Genomic DNA, 15,525 nt, shown 5'->3' with positions numbered 1-15,525 from the left:
TGTAAATCCATACATTCTGCGACCATTGTAACCAGCTGATTAACTGTTTGGGTGGTTGCAATAGATGTTTGTAGATACTATTGGTTAGGATGATGATGATGATGATGATGATGATGATGATGATGATGATGAGGACGATGACGACAGACGATGATGATGATGATTAGATACTTCCCAATCCCATTTCTCACCTTTGATTTGTACATTGAAGACCCAATAACATTTTCATGTTATCTTTGTTACAGTTGGCTCTTTCACCTAGTGCATTCTCAAGAAAACCTTCCAGATTTGTTGCTAAAGGTAAACACAAAGTCTCCCTTATCAAAGTCATGTTTTAAAAAAAATCACATTTATTCTCTTCAATTAATTCCGTATTTTTGAAGAGGGGTTATTATTAGGTCGAGACTTATTTTAAGAAAAGATATCTAGTAATATGTACCTCAGTCATACCGCCAATCCAACATTTGTTTGGCCTGTCTGGTGTCAGTGCTGTGGATGACTCAGGTATCATTTCATAATTTTACTCTGAATTCAGACTGTAAGAAACTAGAAGGTAATAGGGTAGATGTAATGCATTATAAGTGGTGACCTTTACAGAATTCCTAAAATAAAATCCCAAGGGAGATATTGACGTTTGGCCAAAATTAAGACTGATCAGTTGGGTGTTTCCTTGATGTGTTAGAAGCCACAGATATTAGAGGGAGGTCTCCCACCCAATATCTGTCTTACGCTTGTCGTTCCATATTTATCTAACACAGAGGATAGCTAGATTTTTGTGTCAACTCCTTTGGTTTTTAATTGGTACATTTAGCTCTAAGGTTACTTTATGTTTTTGAAAGTATTACACGACTTAGGCATTAAAATTTATATATGGATGTTGTAGATGTGAATTCCATTTCTCAGAACATGTGGACTTCATTAAAATGCCATATGTACATGTATTTACAGCTTTTGATGTCTTTGTCTTTATCCAAATCTTCAGAGCCTTTGTTCCAGATTTACCAAGCGGACCTTAGAGTCAGAGATTCCAAAGTGATCCTGAGACCGCGGACAGCTCGTAGGAGTAAAAAGCCTCCTTTACCAGCCAGGTCGTACCTGACCAACAGGAATCTACCACCCCCTCTCCCCCCTCATCATCCCCAGGCTAATCCTCTCCCCCCTCATCATCCTCAGGCTAACCCTCTCCCCCCTCATCATCCTCGGGCTAACAAGCCTAGTTTACCAGTGGCCCCACCACCACCCCTACCAGCAAGGAACAGTTCAAACCTTTCCAACATCTCAAATATATCAAACATCACCAACAGATCGCTTGCATCAACAAACTCATCAAACATTTCTCAAAATGCCCTCAGCACAGAGATCCGCGTTTCCCTCCAGAAGGAGTTGTTTACGAAAATGAACAGCTCACTAGAGACATCGAAGATTGAAAATTTCACGCCGATCAACAACAACATCCGCTCAGGTGACAGTCATAAGATTATGGATAACAGTCGTACTTGCAGCGGGAACAGCGCGTCAGAAAACGGAAACGACGTGGCGGAGGTGTCGCAATCGGATGAAATGGAAGACCCCACGTACATGTCAGGTAACGACGAGGGGTCATCATCGATGTATTCATGCGAAGAGGAAAGTTTGGGTGAGATGGATAGGAATAGAACTCATGGCAGCAGTATGGAGACCAGATCATCGCAACAGTCAGCTGAGTCAGCAGAGGGCGCTATTGATGAGGATCCTATTTATCAAGGAGGATTAGGAGATCCTGTTTACCAACCAGGGACAGAGGATGGAATCTATCAATCTGGTATGGATGATCCTACCTATGGAGGAGGCCAAGGTGAATATTTGTTTCTTCCTAATTTGAAAATGATTTTAAGAGTTATTTGTAGCATCTCAATGTGTTCCTAACAAAAGCAATTAACAACATTTTCCTGGTGGTCCAAAACAAAATATTGGAAGTCTGCTTGTGCACCAGCCCCATGTTCAAATTTTTTTAATTTGTGGGGGCCTGGTATCAAGTCCTGGAGCCCCATGTGTACAACACTTTTGTTAGTGTCAAGCCTTGTGATTTATATGAAATAAAACTTTGTTCCATTTGATTTATTTTCATCATCCTAAAGAGCACAGTCTTTTTATTTAACATTCTAATTGCATACAAGTGTTCCCATGAAAGAGAGTATTGAAGGAAAATGGGATGCTCCATGTGAAGTTCAAACAGAGAAGTTTTGGAACTACAACTTCCTTATGCAAGTTTTTCTCAGTGGTATATGGTGCCATACCCCATTATGAGTACAACGTGGAAATGATGTGCAGATTTAGAAGTGGATTAAAAACAAATCAGAAATTGTCCCCAATTAGTAAGAAACCTTTTGTTTTTTCAGCCTCGACACTATTTTATGCTGCACAGAGCAATTTGTTTTGCAATTTATTTACTTGACACTGCACCCAGGTCTAAAGTTGTTTTTTAGTTTGTAAAATGAAAGTTGTTTTGTTGGTTAACAGGGGTAGTAAACCCATTTTGTTAAATGCTGAGTGATATAAAAGCAAATTAAAAGTGTATGCATCATTTCTGAGACCTGGGGGGAAGTTGTGTCAAAACACTTTAAACGATATTTGTCCTGTGCTGCATGGTCATGTATCCTTTCACACTGTTTTACAGTTGATTTTTTTCAGAACAGGTAAATATGTTTTTAATACTAAGTAGTGAATACAATTACAAAAAGGAAGATGGCATATTTGTGACAGTTGGCCTGTTCCTGTAGAATCCTTTTCCTTTTATAACGACCAGACAAACAAAAATATCTTTCATCAAGTAAGCAATTTTAATATCACTCATCGGTTTGATCACTTGCACAAACCATACACTGTTTGATCACGCTGCTAGGAAACGTTTAGGAAGAGTTCCTCTGGTTTGAAGGCCATTCTCATACCTAGGACATGTATACCCTCATTCAGACTAGCACAATTCATCATATAGCTAGACGTAAATTGCTAAGTTTTTTTCTAGTCTGGAAGTCATTTAAGGCCCTAACAAAATTTCATAGAGTGAAAAGTCATATCAAAAGAGGATTGTTTCAAATGAAAAGTCACCAAAGAATCAGTATTTTTCTTGTTTGAACAACATATTGCATGAAAAACATGTAAAATGGACAAGGCTTAATGTTTAAGCATGCAAAACTACAATGACCAGCTAGCAATGGTTGTGTTGTAAGCTGACACTAAACATATGATGGAAGCTCACCTCCCTCAAACTGGTTTCTTTGTACGATATTTTTTCCTGTGTGAATGCCCCATACACTCTACAATGGGTTTTTTCTTCTTCATACCATATATTTTTAAATGAGGTTCTTTATACAAGTTTTGTATGAATTTACTTTTGTGTGAATGCCTTCCTAGAATCCAAATTTAGACCTCGCCTTGCACAAAGCTCTATGTTCCCTTTAAAGATGACCTTAGTGTTGAGAGACAGGAAACGCTTTGATGAGCATTAGTTCATCCATTTCAGCTCGGTACATTCATCGTTAATCACTGCTTCATACTGTAGAGGGTGTGTTAATTTTAAAGGGTCAACTGCAATTATAGTTTAGGAAAAAGGGTTTTAATAGGAATTATTGAAGAGTTAAATTGGTTAGATATTACTAGCAACTGGATATTTTCTTCTTTGATTGATAGACTTTATATACATGCATAAATCAAATAAGTCACATACAGTAGATGAAAAGGATATGAACAGAAAAACAATTTTTAATTTTTTTTTAACATTAGTCATTTTGTATGGAAAAAAACATGACTATGAGGTGATCAATATGTTGCCAATTTTAGACTTTGGATGCTTATTTTTCTTTTAAGAATTTCCTGTGTCAAAAACCATATTGTAAAGCAACAAATTGTCACCCCTTTGGTGGTTAAGCATTTATCTGTATTTTAATTGATAAAATGAAATACTTCATATTTGTTTAATGTGGAACCAATAAGTTAAAATGTAAAGAAATTCTTAATATGAATTTATATGTGAGTTGTAAATTTAAGATAGATAGTATTGGTAATCCACATAAATCTTTAATGTGTCAATATTGTCATGCATTTGTTATTTACCAACTGGTATTTCAGAATTGCAAGTCTTTAGTTTAAGATTATAAACGTAGATACATGTAGGCCTATATTTGAGGGAACTGTCAAAAGTAACAACTTTTGAACAGTTTTAAACAGGTGTGCTTTAATCAGTGATTAACATACATTTCTGACATGTGAGAGATAATATCTGTTGATTGATAGATCTATATCCTGTTACCTTGAATAAAAAGGATGTTTAATTTTTTTGTTCAAATGACATCCTTAGAAATTAGGCCTACGCAGATTTATATTTATGCCATTGGCATGATTAATAATTTATAGATTTAGTACGGTGCTTAAATGATTGTTTACAAATTATCTTCAAAATCAAACCACCTGACATATTTTCAATGGCCTGATTTGCAATTATGGATCAAGGCTTATATGTTTGTATTTACTCCAAATCATATCAAATTCCTGTGGCCTAAAAACTTGGGGAAAGTGTCTCCACTGCCATATTTGTATTTCATCGATGAGATATTTGTCTTTGAGTATACTGCCTCACTCTTTTGTGTCTTGTGCACAGATATCTTGTATCATATTGATGTTTTATGTGTGAAGACAAGACAAGAAGAAGTGGAGGGAGGGGTGTCAGTAACTCCTCATAAGAGGGAGAATGATGATGATTTTCACCAGCTTTTGTATCAAAAGGCTATAGTTAACACACAGGTGGACATGGTATTTTGGGTAGTGGGAACACTCACATTAAAAGAATTAGACCTTGTATAGTATTGGTGATATGCAGGATTTGACATTATGACATCGCAACCAATTTCCATGGGCGTTTTGGTCACAGTCATGTGAGCATGAATTTGTAGGATCAAAGTGACACCCCCCCCCCCTCGCAGACAGACATGTTTGATCTATAGAATTGAAGTTTTGTTTCTAGTTGTATAGTTGTTTCTTATAGAACAAGCATTCTAATGTCATTATTAATATACAGGTCTGAAAATAGTCAAGACTACGATTTTCACAAACTTTGTGATAACTTCAGAGTTTTATGATAGTGTGTATACTAGCCTTATCCTGTCAAGTTTCAGACCCTAATTTGAAAATATACCTCTTTGTCAATTTTTTTCTTCAATTTAGAGAGCCTAAAATATTCAGGAATATATTTGTTGCAATTCTTTGTCGTAAATAAACTTCTTTTTTTTTTGGGGGGGGGGGGGGGGGCCGGATAATTTCTTTATTGACAATGCATTTCTTGAATAGCATTGTGGTATACTACCACTGTCTCTGTCATTTTATGTGTATAGATGTGCAAGGCTATATTATAAGCTCACATACATGAACTTACCTTACCCTATTGTTTGTGTCTAATTGTGGTTTTTGTGTGCATACATTGGGGATAATAGAAACAAAAGAACTATTTTGTAAGATTCTAATTTAGGCGTTAGCCTATACACTCACTGCAGATGACTGGTACATGTATGGGTTCACCTTTAAAAATACTTTTGCACAGAATCATATTTGAAGTACTTTGTTTGTTGATTCTCTGTCATGTGATAATGATGAGGTATTTTAACATCAATGACAATGTTACCAGTCCCTTATGTCCATTGCTGATCATTTAGCCGTGTTAATCACCTAGATATAATTTAGTATTCTTTTATGTTCTTTATGATTCTCACCTTCTTTATAAATACTAGCTTTGAAAGACGGATGTTTTCTTTGAAGTTGCATGTAGATTTATATGTGGGTATGGCTTGATAGTCATTTTTTTGTTCATTTATCCTCAATTATTGAAAATTGCATTTTTATATTTTCATAAAAGAATACAAAGATGAAAGGAATTTTTGATATGAATGGAAATTATAGAATCAGATGACAAGGAGCACACAAAGTTTGGAGAAAGTTATGACTCTTTGAGGGCCATGAGACAGTTCTAGGATAAATCTAATAGCTGTTTAATATGTTACCTCTTATTTCTTTATTAAACACTCTCTTGTCGTTTGAGAGATTATTACAAATCATATTCAGTGTAGCGTAGGTGGTAGAATGAATGAATTGGAATCTTTTTTGATCTCACTTTGATAGAGACAGCAGTCATGCTTTCTGTTTGACTCATCAATATTCTTATCACAGTGCCACATGATTTATGTCTCATTTGTAATCCATGGAGTGAAACCAAGTACCATACATGTAGTTTGTTATTACTATTTTATTGTTCATTGAAAATGCAGACTGAAGTTAGATTTTGAGGCGAAAATTTAGATAATAATGAATAGGTATAACTCTATCAGCATTTACAGAAACAGAAAAGTATATCATGGTACAGCCGAGATCTGAAAACCTGTATCGTGATTTATACAGTATTAATACTCATAATGTTTTGTTTCTATCTTCTTATAAAGCACTTTTGATACCAGTTAACTGACCAAGGTGCTTACAGTTTTATTTTATGTAGGTGGCTGCATAATTGTATATTTTGACCTCATAGCTTAATTATAGATTTTGTTGTATTCCCTGTCTGATCCATATTTACTAACCATTCTTCCATGCTGTTAGGCTTTTGTCATGCCTAATTGTGCTGGGTGACTGGTTTGAGTTGTCAATTTAATTTCAGTTGACCCCAAATCATGAGAAACATGAGGGTATACCAGGCACCATTGTATCAACGATTATATTCATTGCCATCTTATCAAAACAATTACAGCTTGGAGAAGATCAATATTGTTGAGAAGGTTTTAAATTGACCCAATGAGCTTTAGGTAGGTCATCCTTTACATTATGAAAATTATTGATATTTATGATCTGGGCCCCGTCTTATAAAGAGTTGATATCAATTGCAACTTATTTGCGATGGATATCAATCGCAACTGTGTACATAAGAGATATGAGACTGCAAACTTGTGATTGATTGAAGGACTTGTGATTGATTTGGATCAATCATAAGTCTTTGTAAGACAGGGCCCAGGTCAATAACTGAATCTATTCATACACAAAAGTTTTGATATCTTTATTTATAGTTCACCTTCTTAACTTCTAAAAACTGATTTCTGTTTTGAAACACAGATGAGGAGGAGGATGGTTATGATGAATTCGATGATGACTTTGATGATGATGACTACTACGCACCGCCATCTCGCGATGGACCGGTTAGAGAGGGCAGTGTTGTACTCAGGTCATACTGGTGTGAACTGCCAGAGGTTGTTAGTAGCGGACTGCTGCAGAATCTTACTCCAGAGGAGAAAAAGATGCAAGAGGTTAGAAATGAGATGCTATTGAACATTTTTTGTTCACTAGAAGATGTATAATTTTTCATTTGATGATCACATGGTCTAGGTTTACTAATTCTTCTTCTTTTCATATTCAAAAGATTCTTCAACTTCTTGTTTTCCTTGCCAGATTGATTTTTATACATTTGTTTGTCGTTTGAATGGTTTGTTGTTTGTTGTATTTTTTTAAATCTATTTGACTGCATGCTACTGCAATGCTTCATGTTCTATAGAGCACATTAAATGCCAAGAAAGAACATAAATATAGCCATATGATAAATTTTTCTCGATACCAAGTTCAACATATGAGTTATACATTTTTATTGAAATTCTTTCTTTAGATTACTACATAGAAAAATAGATCATTGTAACTTGTGTAGCATTATCTAACACCCCTATCATAGCAATATACTATGTATGAGGAAGGTTGTAATAGAAAAAAGATTCCTATTCTAACCTCTGTCTCAATTTTTTTCTTTAATTTTGTTAGGCCTTGTTTGAAATCATTACATCTGAAGCCTCCTACCTGAGGAGTTTGAATCTGGTTGTCAATCATTTTGTGGAGGCTCCTGGACTAATAGGACCACAGGGTGTACTCAAGAGACCTGAGCACCACTCTCTCTTCTCTAACATCAAGACTGTGAGGGATATCAGTGAGAGGTGAGTAGCATAGATGATAGTAAATGATAATGACAATTTGGCAGTGGTGGTGGTGGTAGAGTGATAGTGGTGGTGGTGGTGGTGGTGGTGGTGATAGTGTGATTGTGACAGTGGTGGTGGTGGTGGTAGTGCGATTGTGGCAGTGGTTGTGGCAGTGGTCGTGGTGGTGGTGGTAGTGTGATTGTTGCAGTGGTGGTAGTATGATTGTGGCAGTGGTGGTGGGGGTTGGTAGTGTAATTGTGGCAGTAATGGTGGTGGTGGTGGTAGTGTGATTGTGGCAGTGGTGCTGGTGGTGGTGGTGGTAGTGGGAATGTGGCAGTGGTGGTGGTAGTAGTAGTGTGATTGTGGCAGTGGTGGTGGTAGTGTGATTGTGGCTGTGCATGCATTGTAGTGTAATTGTTGCAGTGTTAGAGATGATGGTGATGAGGAAAAGGAGAAGGAGGAGGGGAGGGGTGATAGCAGTGGTGGTGGTTGTGGTAGTGATAATAATAATAATAAATAATAGTGGGTTCTTGTATAGCGCTCATGTCTGTCAGACTTGACACTCCTGGCGCTCCCAAAGATGATGTTGTTGGTGGTGGTGGTGGTGGTGGGTGGTGATGATGATGATGATATGATGATGATGATAATCGGGATGATGATGATGATTGGTCATGTGATATCAGATCATAATGGTGACAGTTACAAATTACATTTTGTTTCAAGATCATAATCTTTTCTCTTCTCAATATAATCAAATCCAACTTGTTCTTTCTCCCCCTCCTTGCCCCCCCCCCCCCCCCCCCCCACCAGACTCCTCTTGGATCTGGAGCAGCATCAGCAGGAGAGCATCCTTCTCAGCGATGTTTGTCGCATCCTTCACAGTCATCTCAAGGACCAACGCTTTGAGCAGGGCTTTGTTACATACTGTGCAAACAACCAGTACCAAGTCAAGATGCTCTATAAATTCAAGTAAGTCCTGGACTGCCAGATAGATAGCCTATTTGTAATTGTTTATATAAAAACCAGTAATGAGTTAGCAAAATAACATTGCAAGCAATTACTCACTTATGATTTTCAATTTCTAGCCAAGGTTAGTGATGAATTCTTTGAAATATTGTAATGTCACACAGTTAAAATTAATTATTTTGCAACAAGGTTATAACCTCCACAACATTTAATGATTGAATAAAGCTACTTACATTTTTTATTATATGATAGTTGATTGGTACCAATTTTACCTAAACATAAGAGGTATGCAAAACCCTTTTTTTCTCTTGATTTTATGAATAATTATCATAAATAAACTTTCAAGAGTCATATCTGGGATTTCAATTTTTGTTTCATGTCAAATTTGGCACAAAATATCTTCCTTGGGGATAAATTTACAGTAAGCATAAACTTGGTAGGTTTCAGGAAGAAGATATAGGTATTTCATTAATTTGGAAGGCTTTGCCTTCTTACTTTATTATGATTTCATAATGCAGAAAGCATTGATTGATTGTGTACTGTTCTACCTCTGCAGAGATAATGTAGCTGTGATGAATGTACTAAGAGAACTGGAAGCGAGTCCAGAGTGCTGCAGTCTGGATCTACTCTCGTTCCTCATGCTTCCCTTCCAGAGAATCACAAGATTACCACTCCTATTGGAGGTACAGTCTAGTCTCTAATTCTGCCTTATTTTAGCCCAAATTTTATAGTCCTTGGGCTCTGTCTCATGAAACCATCGTAAAAGCCTTATCTCAGGGACATCCCCTTCACAAACTTGTTTAAATTCATAACATGCTTTTCAACGATCTGTGTACAAACGTAGACTTATGAAGGCTTTGTGAGACAGGTTATTGTGCTTCAATGTGGCTGTGGTGCAGTACTTGTTTGTCTCCCTCTGCTGGTGTGATTTGATCTCTATTTTCTATTGCTTCTTGGTCCTGAAAACCTAAATTTACAATTGAAAATCAATTGATCATCTTTTCCCCCCCAATTAATCCAATCGTAGCATCTTGAATAATGATAGCATTGACAGAGCTGCATGATACAGTGTGTATAAATAAGTAATTTATAATTCCTTGAATTTAGATATTCTTATATTCTTGCATTATTTATTTTAGGCTGTGATTTCAAGAGCACCAGAAGGGAGTGATATGATGTCCCATGCTGTGGATGCCTTCACTGCTGTCAGATCGGTAATATATAGAACTTATAAAAGATGATGATAATGGGGAAGAGGAGGAGGAGGAATATAATGATGATGATGATGATGATGACGACGACGACCACGACGATGACCACGACGACGACGATGATGATGATGATGATGATGATGACAATGATGATGATGGTGGTGGTGATGATGATGATGATGATGATGATGATGGTGATGATGATGGTGATGATGATGATGATGATGACGATGATGATGATGATGATGATGATGATGATGGCAATGATGATGATGATGATGATGGTGATGGTGATGATGATGATGATGACGATGATGATGATGGTGATGATGATGGTGATGATGATAATGATGATGGTATTTTTATAAGGATAATAACATTGAGGAGGACAGGGGGTTGGAGAAAAGGAGGGGATTAGAAGGATGATGTTTGATGATGATGATGATGATGATGATGTTGATGGTGTTGATGTAGAATGTGATGGTGTTGGTGACGATGTATGATGTATATTAAATTAATCAAGGTTCTCAAGTATTACAAACTCCAGTGTTATAACATCCAATCTTTTTTTCCTAGATGGCTGAAAAATGTAATGATGAAGCAAAGCGAATGGAGATGATCGAAGAGGTGACCATTCTGGCAAGGCTGTTAGACTTTAAACAGGGTATTAAGGTGAGACTGTGAACACTACTTCAAGAATTGAGCTGTTAATATGATGTGTATTTTATTTATTTATTTATCTATTTATTTATTTCTAATCTTTTGACAGGGTAGCCCATTCACCAACAAGTAGTGGTCTTCCATGGGGCCCTGAATAAACATGAACATATTTACATTGTTTATAACGTTTATACAAAACAGTTTTAAAAAATAATACTCATTTGCAAAATAAACATATATCAATAAGCTAGTAAACAGTAATGTCAATAGGAAAATATTTATTAAGTCGCAATTATGTGAATAAGTCATGTTAATATTACAGAACATGCACATAGTATTGTATTGTATTGTTGATAACAGTTGTTATGATCAGCCATAATTTTCTTAACATCTAATTTGATACTCCATATTTGCCATATGACAAAACTGTTAATCATGTTTTTTTATGAGGGATATATGTGCTTAAGATGGGGACTTGTCTTATACATTGTGAAATTGTTTTTCTGGATACCCTTTTCTAATCTTTCTTTGGTCAATATAAAAAATCATTGCTTACTATCCTTGCTAAATAAATATTATATGTTCTTTGTAATGTGTAGTTGCAACCGGAGAGCTTACCTTTTTGTTGCACAATATTGCCCTCGATTTCTTCCAATTACCAAATTTGTTTTACTCTTTTTATTTATTTTCATAGAAAATGGACATCTCACAGAGTTCAACGATCGTAAAGCGAGGCATGCTAGACTCCATCGTCTCCCAGGCAAACATTCTTGGAGGAAAGAAGAAGCCGACAACCAAACGAATTTATTGCATTGTATTCACAGATAAAGTACTACTCGCCAAAGAAAAGACCAAAGGGTAGGTCCACACACTTTCTTCTCTCAGTTTATTTCAAGATGAAATCAACTGCTGAGAGAGACGGGGGCCCGTTGCACAAAACTTATCATTAATGGTAATTACCATGGAAACCTTGATTTTTAGTGGCTGTTGAGCCCTGTTACCATGGTAGTTGCCATTGATGGCAAAGTTACCATCAATGGTAAGTTTTATGCAACAGGTGATGTCGGGACTCTTAGCAGCTCTTAATGTAGCAGGTACATTTCTGAAGTTTTACAAACAAAATCAGGTAGAGAGCTTTAGCTCAGTATGATTATCCATTTTGTTCATCATGCACAAATCTCCTGTACCAAAGTTTGCTTCATTCATTCATTCATTCACTTTATATTACATGTATCTGTTGGGTAGAGGTGGAGAATATCACCTCCAGACATCTATTTTGATATTTCCAGATTAACAACAACAGTTAATTTTATTATGAAATTAGAGGGCAGAATCCTACATTTCTAGTCATATTTTTATTAAATATGAGGACATTTACACTAGTGTTTTCTCCCACACTAACATAAATAGAAGAGAAAAGCTCAGATTTATAATTCATATTTACCAGGTCCCTGTCTTACGAAGAGTTGTTGGATCAATCGCAAGTCCTCCAATCAATTGCAAGTTTGCAGTCTCCTATCTCTTATGTCCATTCCGGTAGTTGCAATTGATATCAACTCTTTGTAATATGGGGCCCAGAACTCAATCTTCTCTTTAAAAACCCTGGGGGCGTTTCATGAAACAATTAGTCGGTGGTTTTCACCGACTAATATCATGTTCACCGACATTTCTTTTGTCACCGACTATTTTCCAGGACTGTGATTGGTCAAATTTAGTCAGCGCTGACTAAATTGTAGGTGATCATGATATTAGTCGGTGAAAACCACAGACTAATTGTTTCATTAAACGCCCCCCTGGGTTTATGATTTCATAATACAGAGAGCAGACCAGAACTGATACCTGGGCCCCGTCTTACAAAGAGTTGATATTGATCCGAATCAATCACAAGTTTGCAGTCTCCCATCTCTTATGTACATAGTTGTGATTGATATCAATCACAAATAAGTTGCGATTGGTATCAACTCTTTGTAATACAGGGCCCAGGTATGATAGACTGATATTAATTTATCTCCATTTTTCAAAGAACATCAAAAGAAAAATGTAAATCTTGGCAAGTCCAATTCCATGTAACAAAGTATTAAATCCTGATACCTTTTTTTTTTCCATTTCAGAGAGCAGAAGCGGTTTGAAGTGATAGACTGGTGTCCGCGGAACCTGGTCCAAGCTACGTTAGTAGACCAGCCTAACATGTGTTCTAAGCTCTTAGACGGTGTGCCTCCTGATTGCCATTGTATCTTAACATTGAACCTACTACAGAACAACCAACGCAAGACAAATGAGTTCATACTCAACGCTAAGTCACTGTGAGTGCACTCTCAATCAAGTATAAGATATTAATAGTGCTGGGGGTGTTTCACAAAGATCATAAGTTGAACTTATCAATTATGGAAAGCCGTTAGCATCTTTGACAACATTTTGTAAAAGTTATTTTAAAAGGCACAACTCTTGATTCAAATCAATCATATTTTCTATTATCATAGGAGATCTCATGTTCTTGATATGGAATTTATGACAAGTCTAAAATACTTGAATTTTTGCTTTTAAACATATTTTATTTTAAGGCCACAAATGGCTCTCCATAATTTTTGAGTCCAACTTAGAGTTAAGTCGACTTAAAATCTTTGTAAAACACCCCCCAGGTATTCATAAAAGCATACCAATTTCAATCCCAGTTGAAGGCCAAATGTAGTGAATTAACAAAATGATGTCAATTGGCATCATTATTTCATATTCATTCATTTATTCATGTCATGCAGAATTGAACTGACATTCATTTCCATCATCATCACATTATAAACACCATTATATACACCAGCTCGTAGTCTAAGATCATCACACCAGCATCTTCTTAACATCCCAAAGACACGAGTATCCTGTGGTGAAAGGGCTTTTTCATCTGCAGCACCTTGTCTTTGGAATAATTTACCATTTAATTTGAGAATCATAACTTCCTTAGAGACTTTTAAGTCCAAGCTGAAATCTTATCTTTTTTAATAATACCTGTACTTGGCACTATGACACTCATCCAAACTTTCTCGTCCAAACTTTCTCATTCTTTCTATTTTTCTTGTGCGCCTCAGAATAGCATTGTCTAGATAGACGGCGCTATACAAATGCCTATTATTATTATTATTAATCTCAATTGAATTGATAGATTACACACACAAAGAAAAAAATATATATCACATGGAAATCTGTACCTCGTCATCTTTTTGGCCTAATCCCTGATTTGATCAGTATCAAAAACTTCTCCTTTGTCATCATCATAATCTCTGTTATCATCTTTATCGTATTATTGAGGTTTTACACATTTGCAGTATGGAACATAATTCAAGTAAGCATGACCTGGATTCCTGTACAAATGTAGTATTCAAATACATGTTAAAGATAAACTTAAGTTCTGGTAAAAAAAAAGAAAATGAATTCTCACAGAATCTAACAAAACTTACACTGAATGTTCAAGATTACAAATAAATGTCATGTGCCAAAAAAATTTGGAAGAAAATGTATACTGGCTAAGTGATGAGCATAGAAAGATAAGGAAATCAAGGTAGTACTAGCCCCGACACCATTTGTGTTGTCCCATATACATCTTTCTGTGTACAGTGATTGTTACTTTACCAAGACCGGGCCAAAATTATGATGATTTTGATGACTTCAGAACCTTGCAGTACACACCATTACTTACATGCTATATGATCAACTTTTTCTGATCCATTCCACACCTTTTCTTTCACAATGCAATCGCATTACCAGAACTCACCTTTATCTTTAATGACATCGTGGTTTCTCTTGTCTTTTCATTTCTTCTTTTGTTTGAATGAATTGTAGGAGTGAGCGCCAGAGATGGATGGATGCCCTCTGCCCACCAACCCAGACAGAAGATGGAGAGAGGATCTACGAGTCATGGGGTGAGAATTAGCAGGATTTGATACAATAGTTAGGAAGCACATCTGTTTGACCTAATGTGCTGCAGAAATAGAAAGGATTTCATATTAGAATTACCGGTAAATGATTATATGATGTCCATATCTTGCACAGCTTTTTCAATCCATGAAATATTTGCCTAAAGATTGAAAGAAGCAATGTATCTTTTTTTTAATTCACATTGAAGAGATAATGTTTGATTATATTGATATAAGATTTTGGCTTAAATTCTATAATCAGACCCACCTTATGAATATTCTTTCCAGTACGATCCACAAGTAAATGTATTTGGGAAAACGCTTTTTCCTTGCATTTACAAAGTGCTTCACAATTTGCTCCAGAACATAATATGAGGACCATTTGAACCGTAACACAACACCTACAAGAGACCAGTTGAGCCAATAAAAATAATGTCATGTTTCCTTAAACAAAATAAGTAGGTCTTCAAAAGTTTCTAGAATTGGTATCAATTAACACAAATTTTCTCACAGACAACAGTATTTTATCTGTTTAGATCCAAAAGGGCGTTCAATCTGTTTTGATATATAAGAATTAATTCCCTTTTCGATACATGTACATTTTGTGAAAAGCCAACTAACAAAGTTGATATTGTCTTTCTCTCTCTCTTTCTGTTAGACTGCCCTCAAGTGCTCTGCGTGACTGATTATGAAGCCAAGGATCGCGATGAGCTTGCACTAGAGCAGTCAGACAGAATAGACGTCTACAAAAAGATTGATGGTAAGAGAATTTAGATGTTTAAGTGTTAAAGTAAGATAATAATGATAACAACA

The 15,525-nt window shown here is 36.0% G+C and overlaps 1 protein-coding gene across 6 annotated transcripts in view; it reads left to right on the top strand.

The window, feature by feature from the left end:
• LOC754774 overlaps window positions 1-15,525 on the top strand; it is a 90,258-nt gene that overhangs the window by 70,972 nt on the left and 3,761 nt on the right. For all 6 annotated transcript variants that reach the window (XM_030987235.1, XM_030987236.1, XM_030987232.1 and 3 more), the window contains 12 exons: window positions 246-300; window positions 983-1,834; window positions 7,126-7,316; window positions 7,819-7,988; window positions 8,781-8,939; window positions 9,493-9,619; window positions 10,076-10,150; window positions 10,724-10,819; window positions 11,502-11,665; window positions 12,919-13,110; window positions 14,639-14,718; window positions 15,371-15,472. In XM_030987235.1, the coding sequence (XP_030843095.1) occupies window positions 246-300; window positions 983-1,834; window positions 7,126-7,316; window positions 7,819-7,988; window positions 8,781-8,939; window positions 9,493-9,619; window positions 10,076-10,150; window positions 10,724-10,819; window positions 11,502-11,665; window positions 12,919-13,110; window positions 14,639-14,718; window positions 15,371-15,472 (2,263 nt within the window). The remainder of the gene's footprint in view (window positions 1-245; window positions 301-982; window positions 1,835-7,125; window positions 7,317-7,818; window positions 7,989-8,780; window positions 8,940-9,492; window positions 9,620-10,075; window positions 10,151-10,723; window positions 10,820-11,501; window positions 11,666-12,918; window positions 13,111-14,638; window positions 14,719-15,370; window positions 15,473-15,525) is intronic.

This window comes from Strongylocentrotus purpuratus, unplaced genomic scaffold (genome assembly GCF_000002235.5).
Source record: "Strongylocentrotus purpuratus isolate Spur 01 unplaced genomic scaffold, Spur_5.0 spur5_scaffold_16, whole genome shotgun sequence".
Classification (NCBI taxonomy): domain Eukaryota; kingdom Metazoa; phylum Echinodermata; class Echinoidea; order Camarodonta; family Strongylocentrotidae; genus Strongylocentrotus; species Strongylocentrotus purpuratus.
This window is presented reverse-complemented; position numbering and strand designations above follow the sequence as displayed.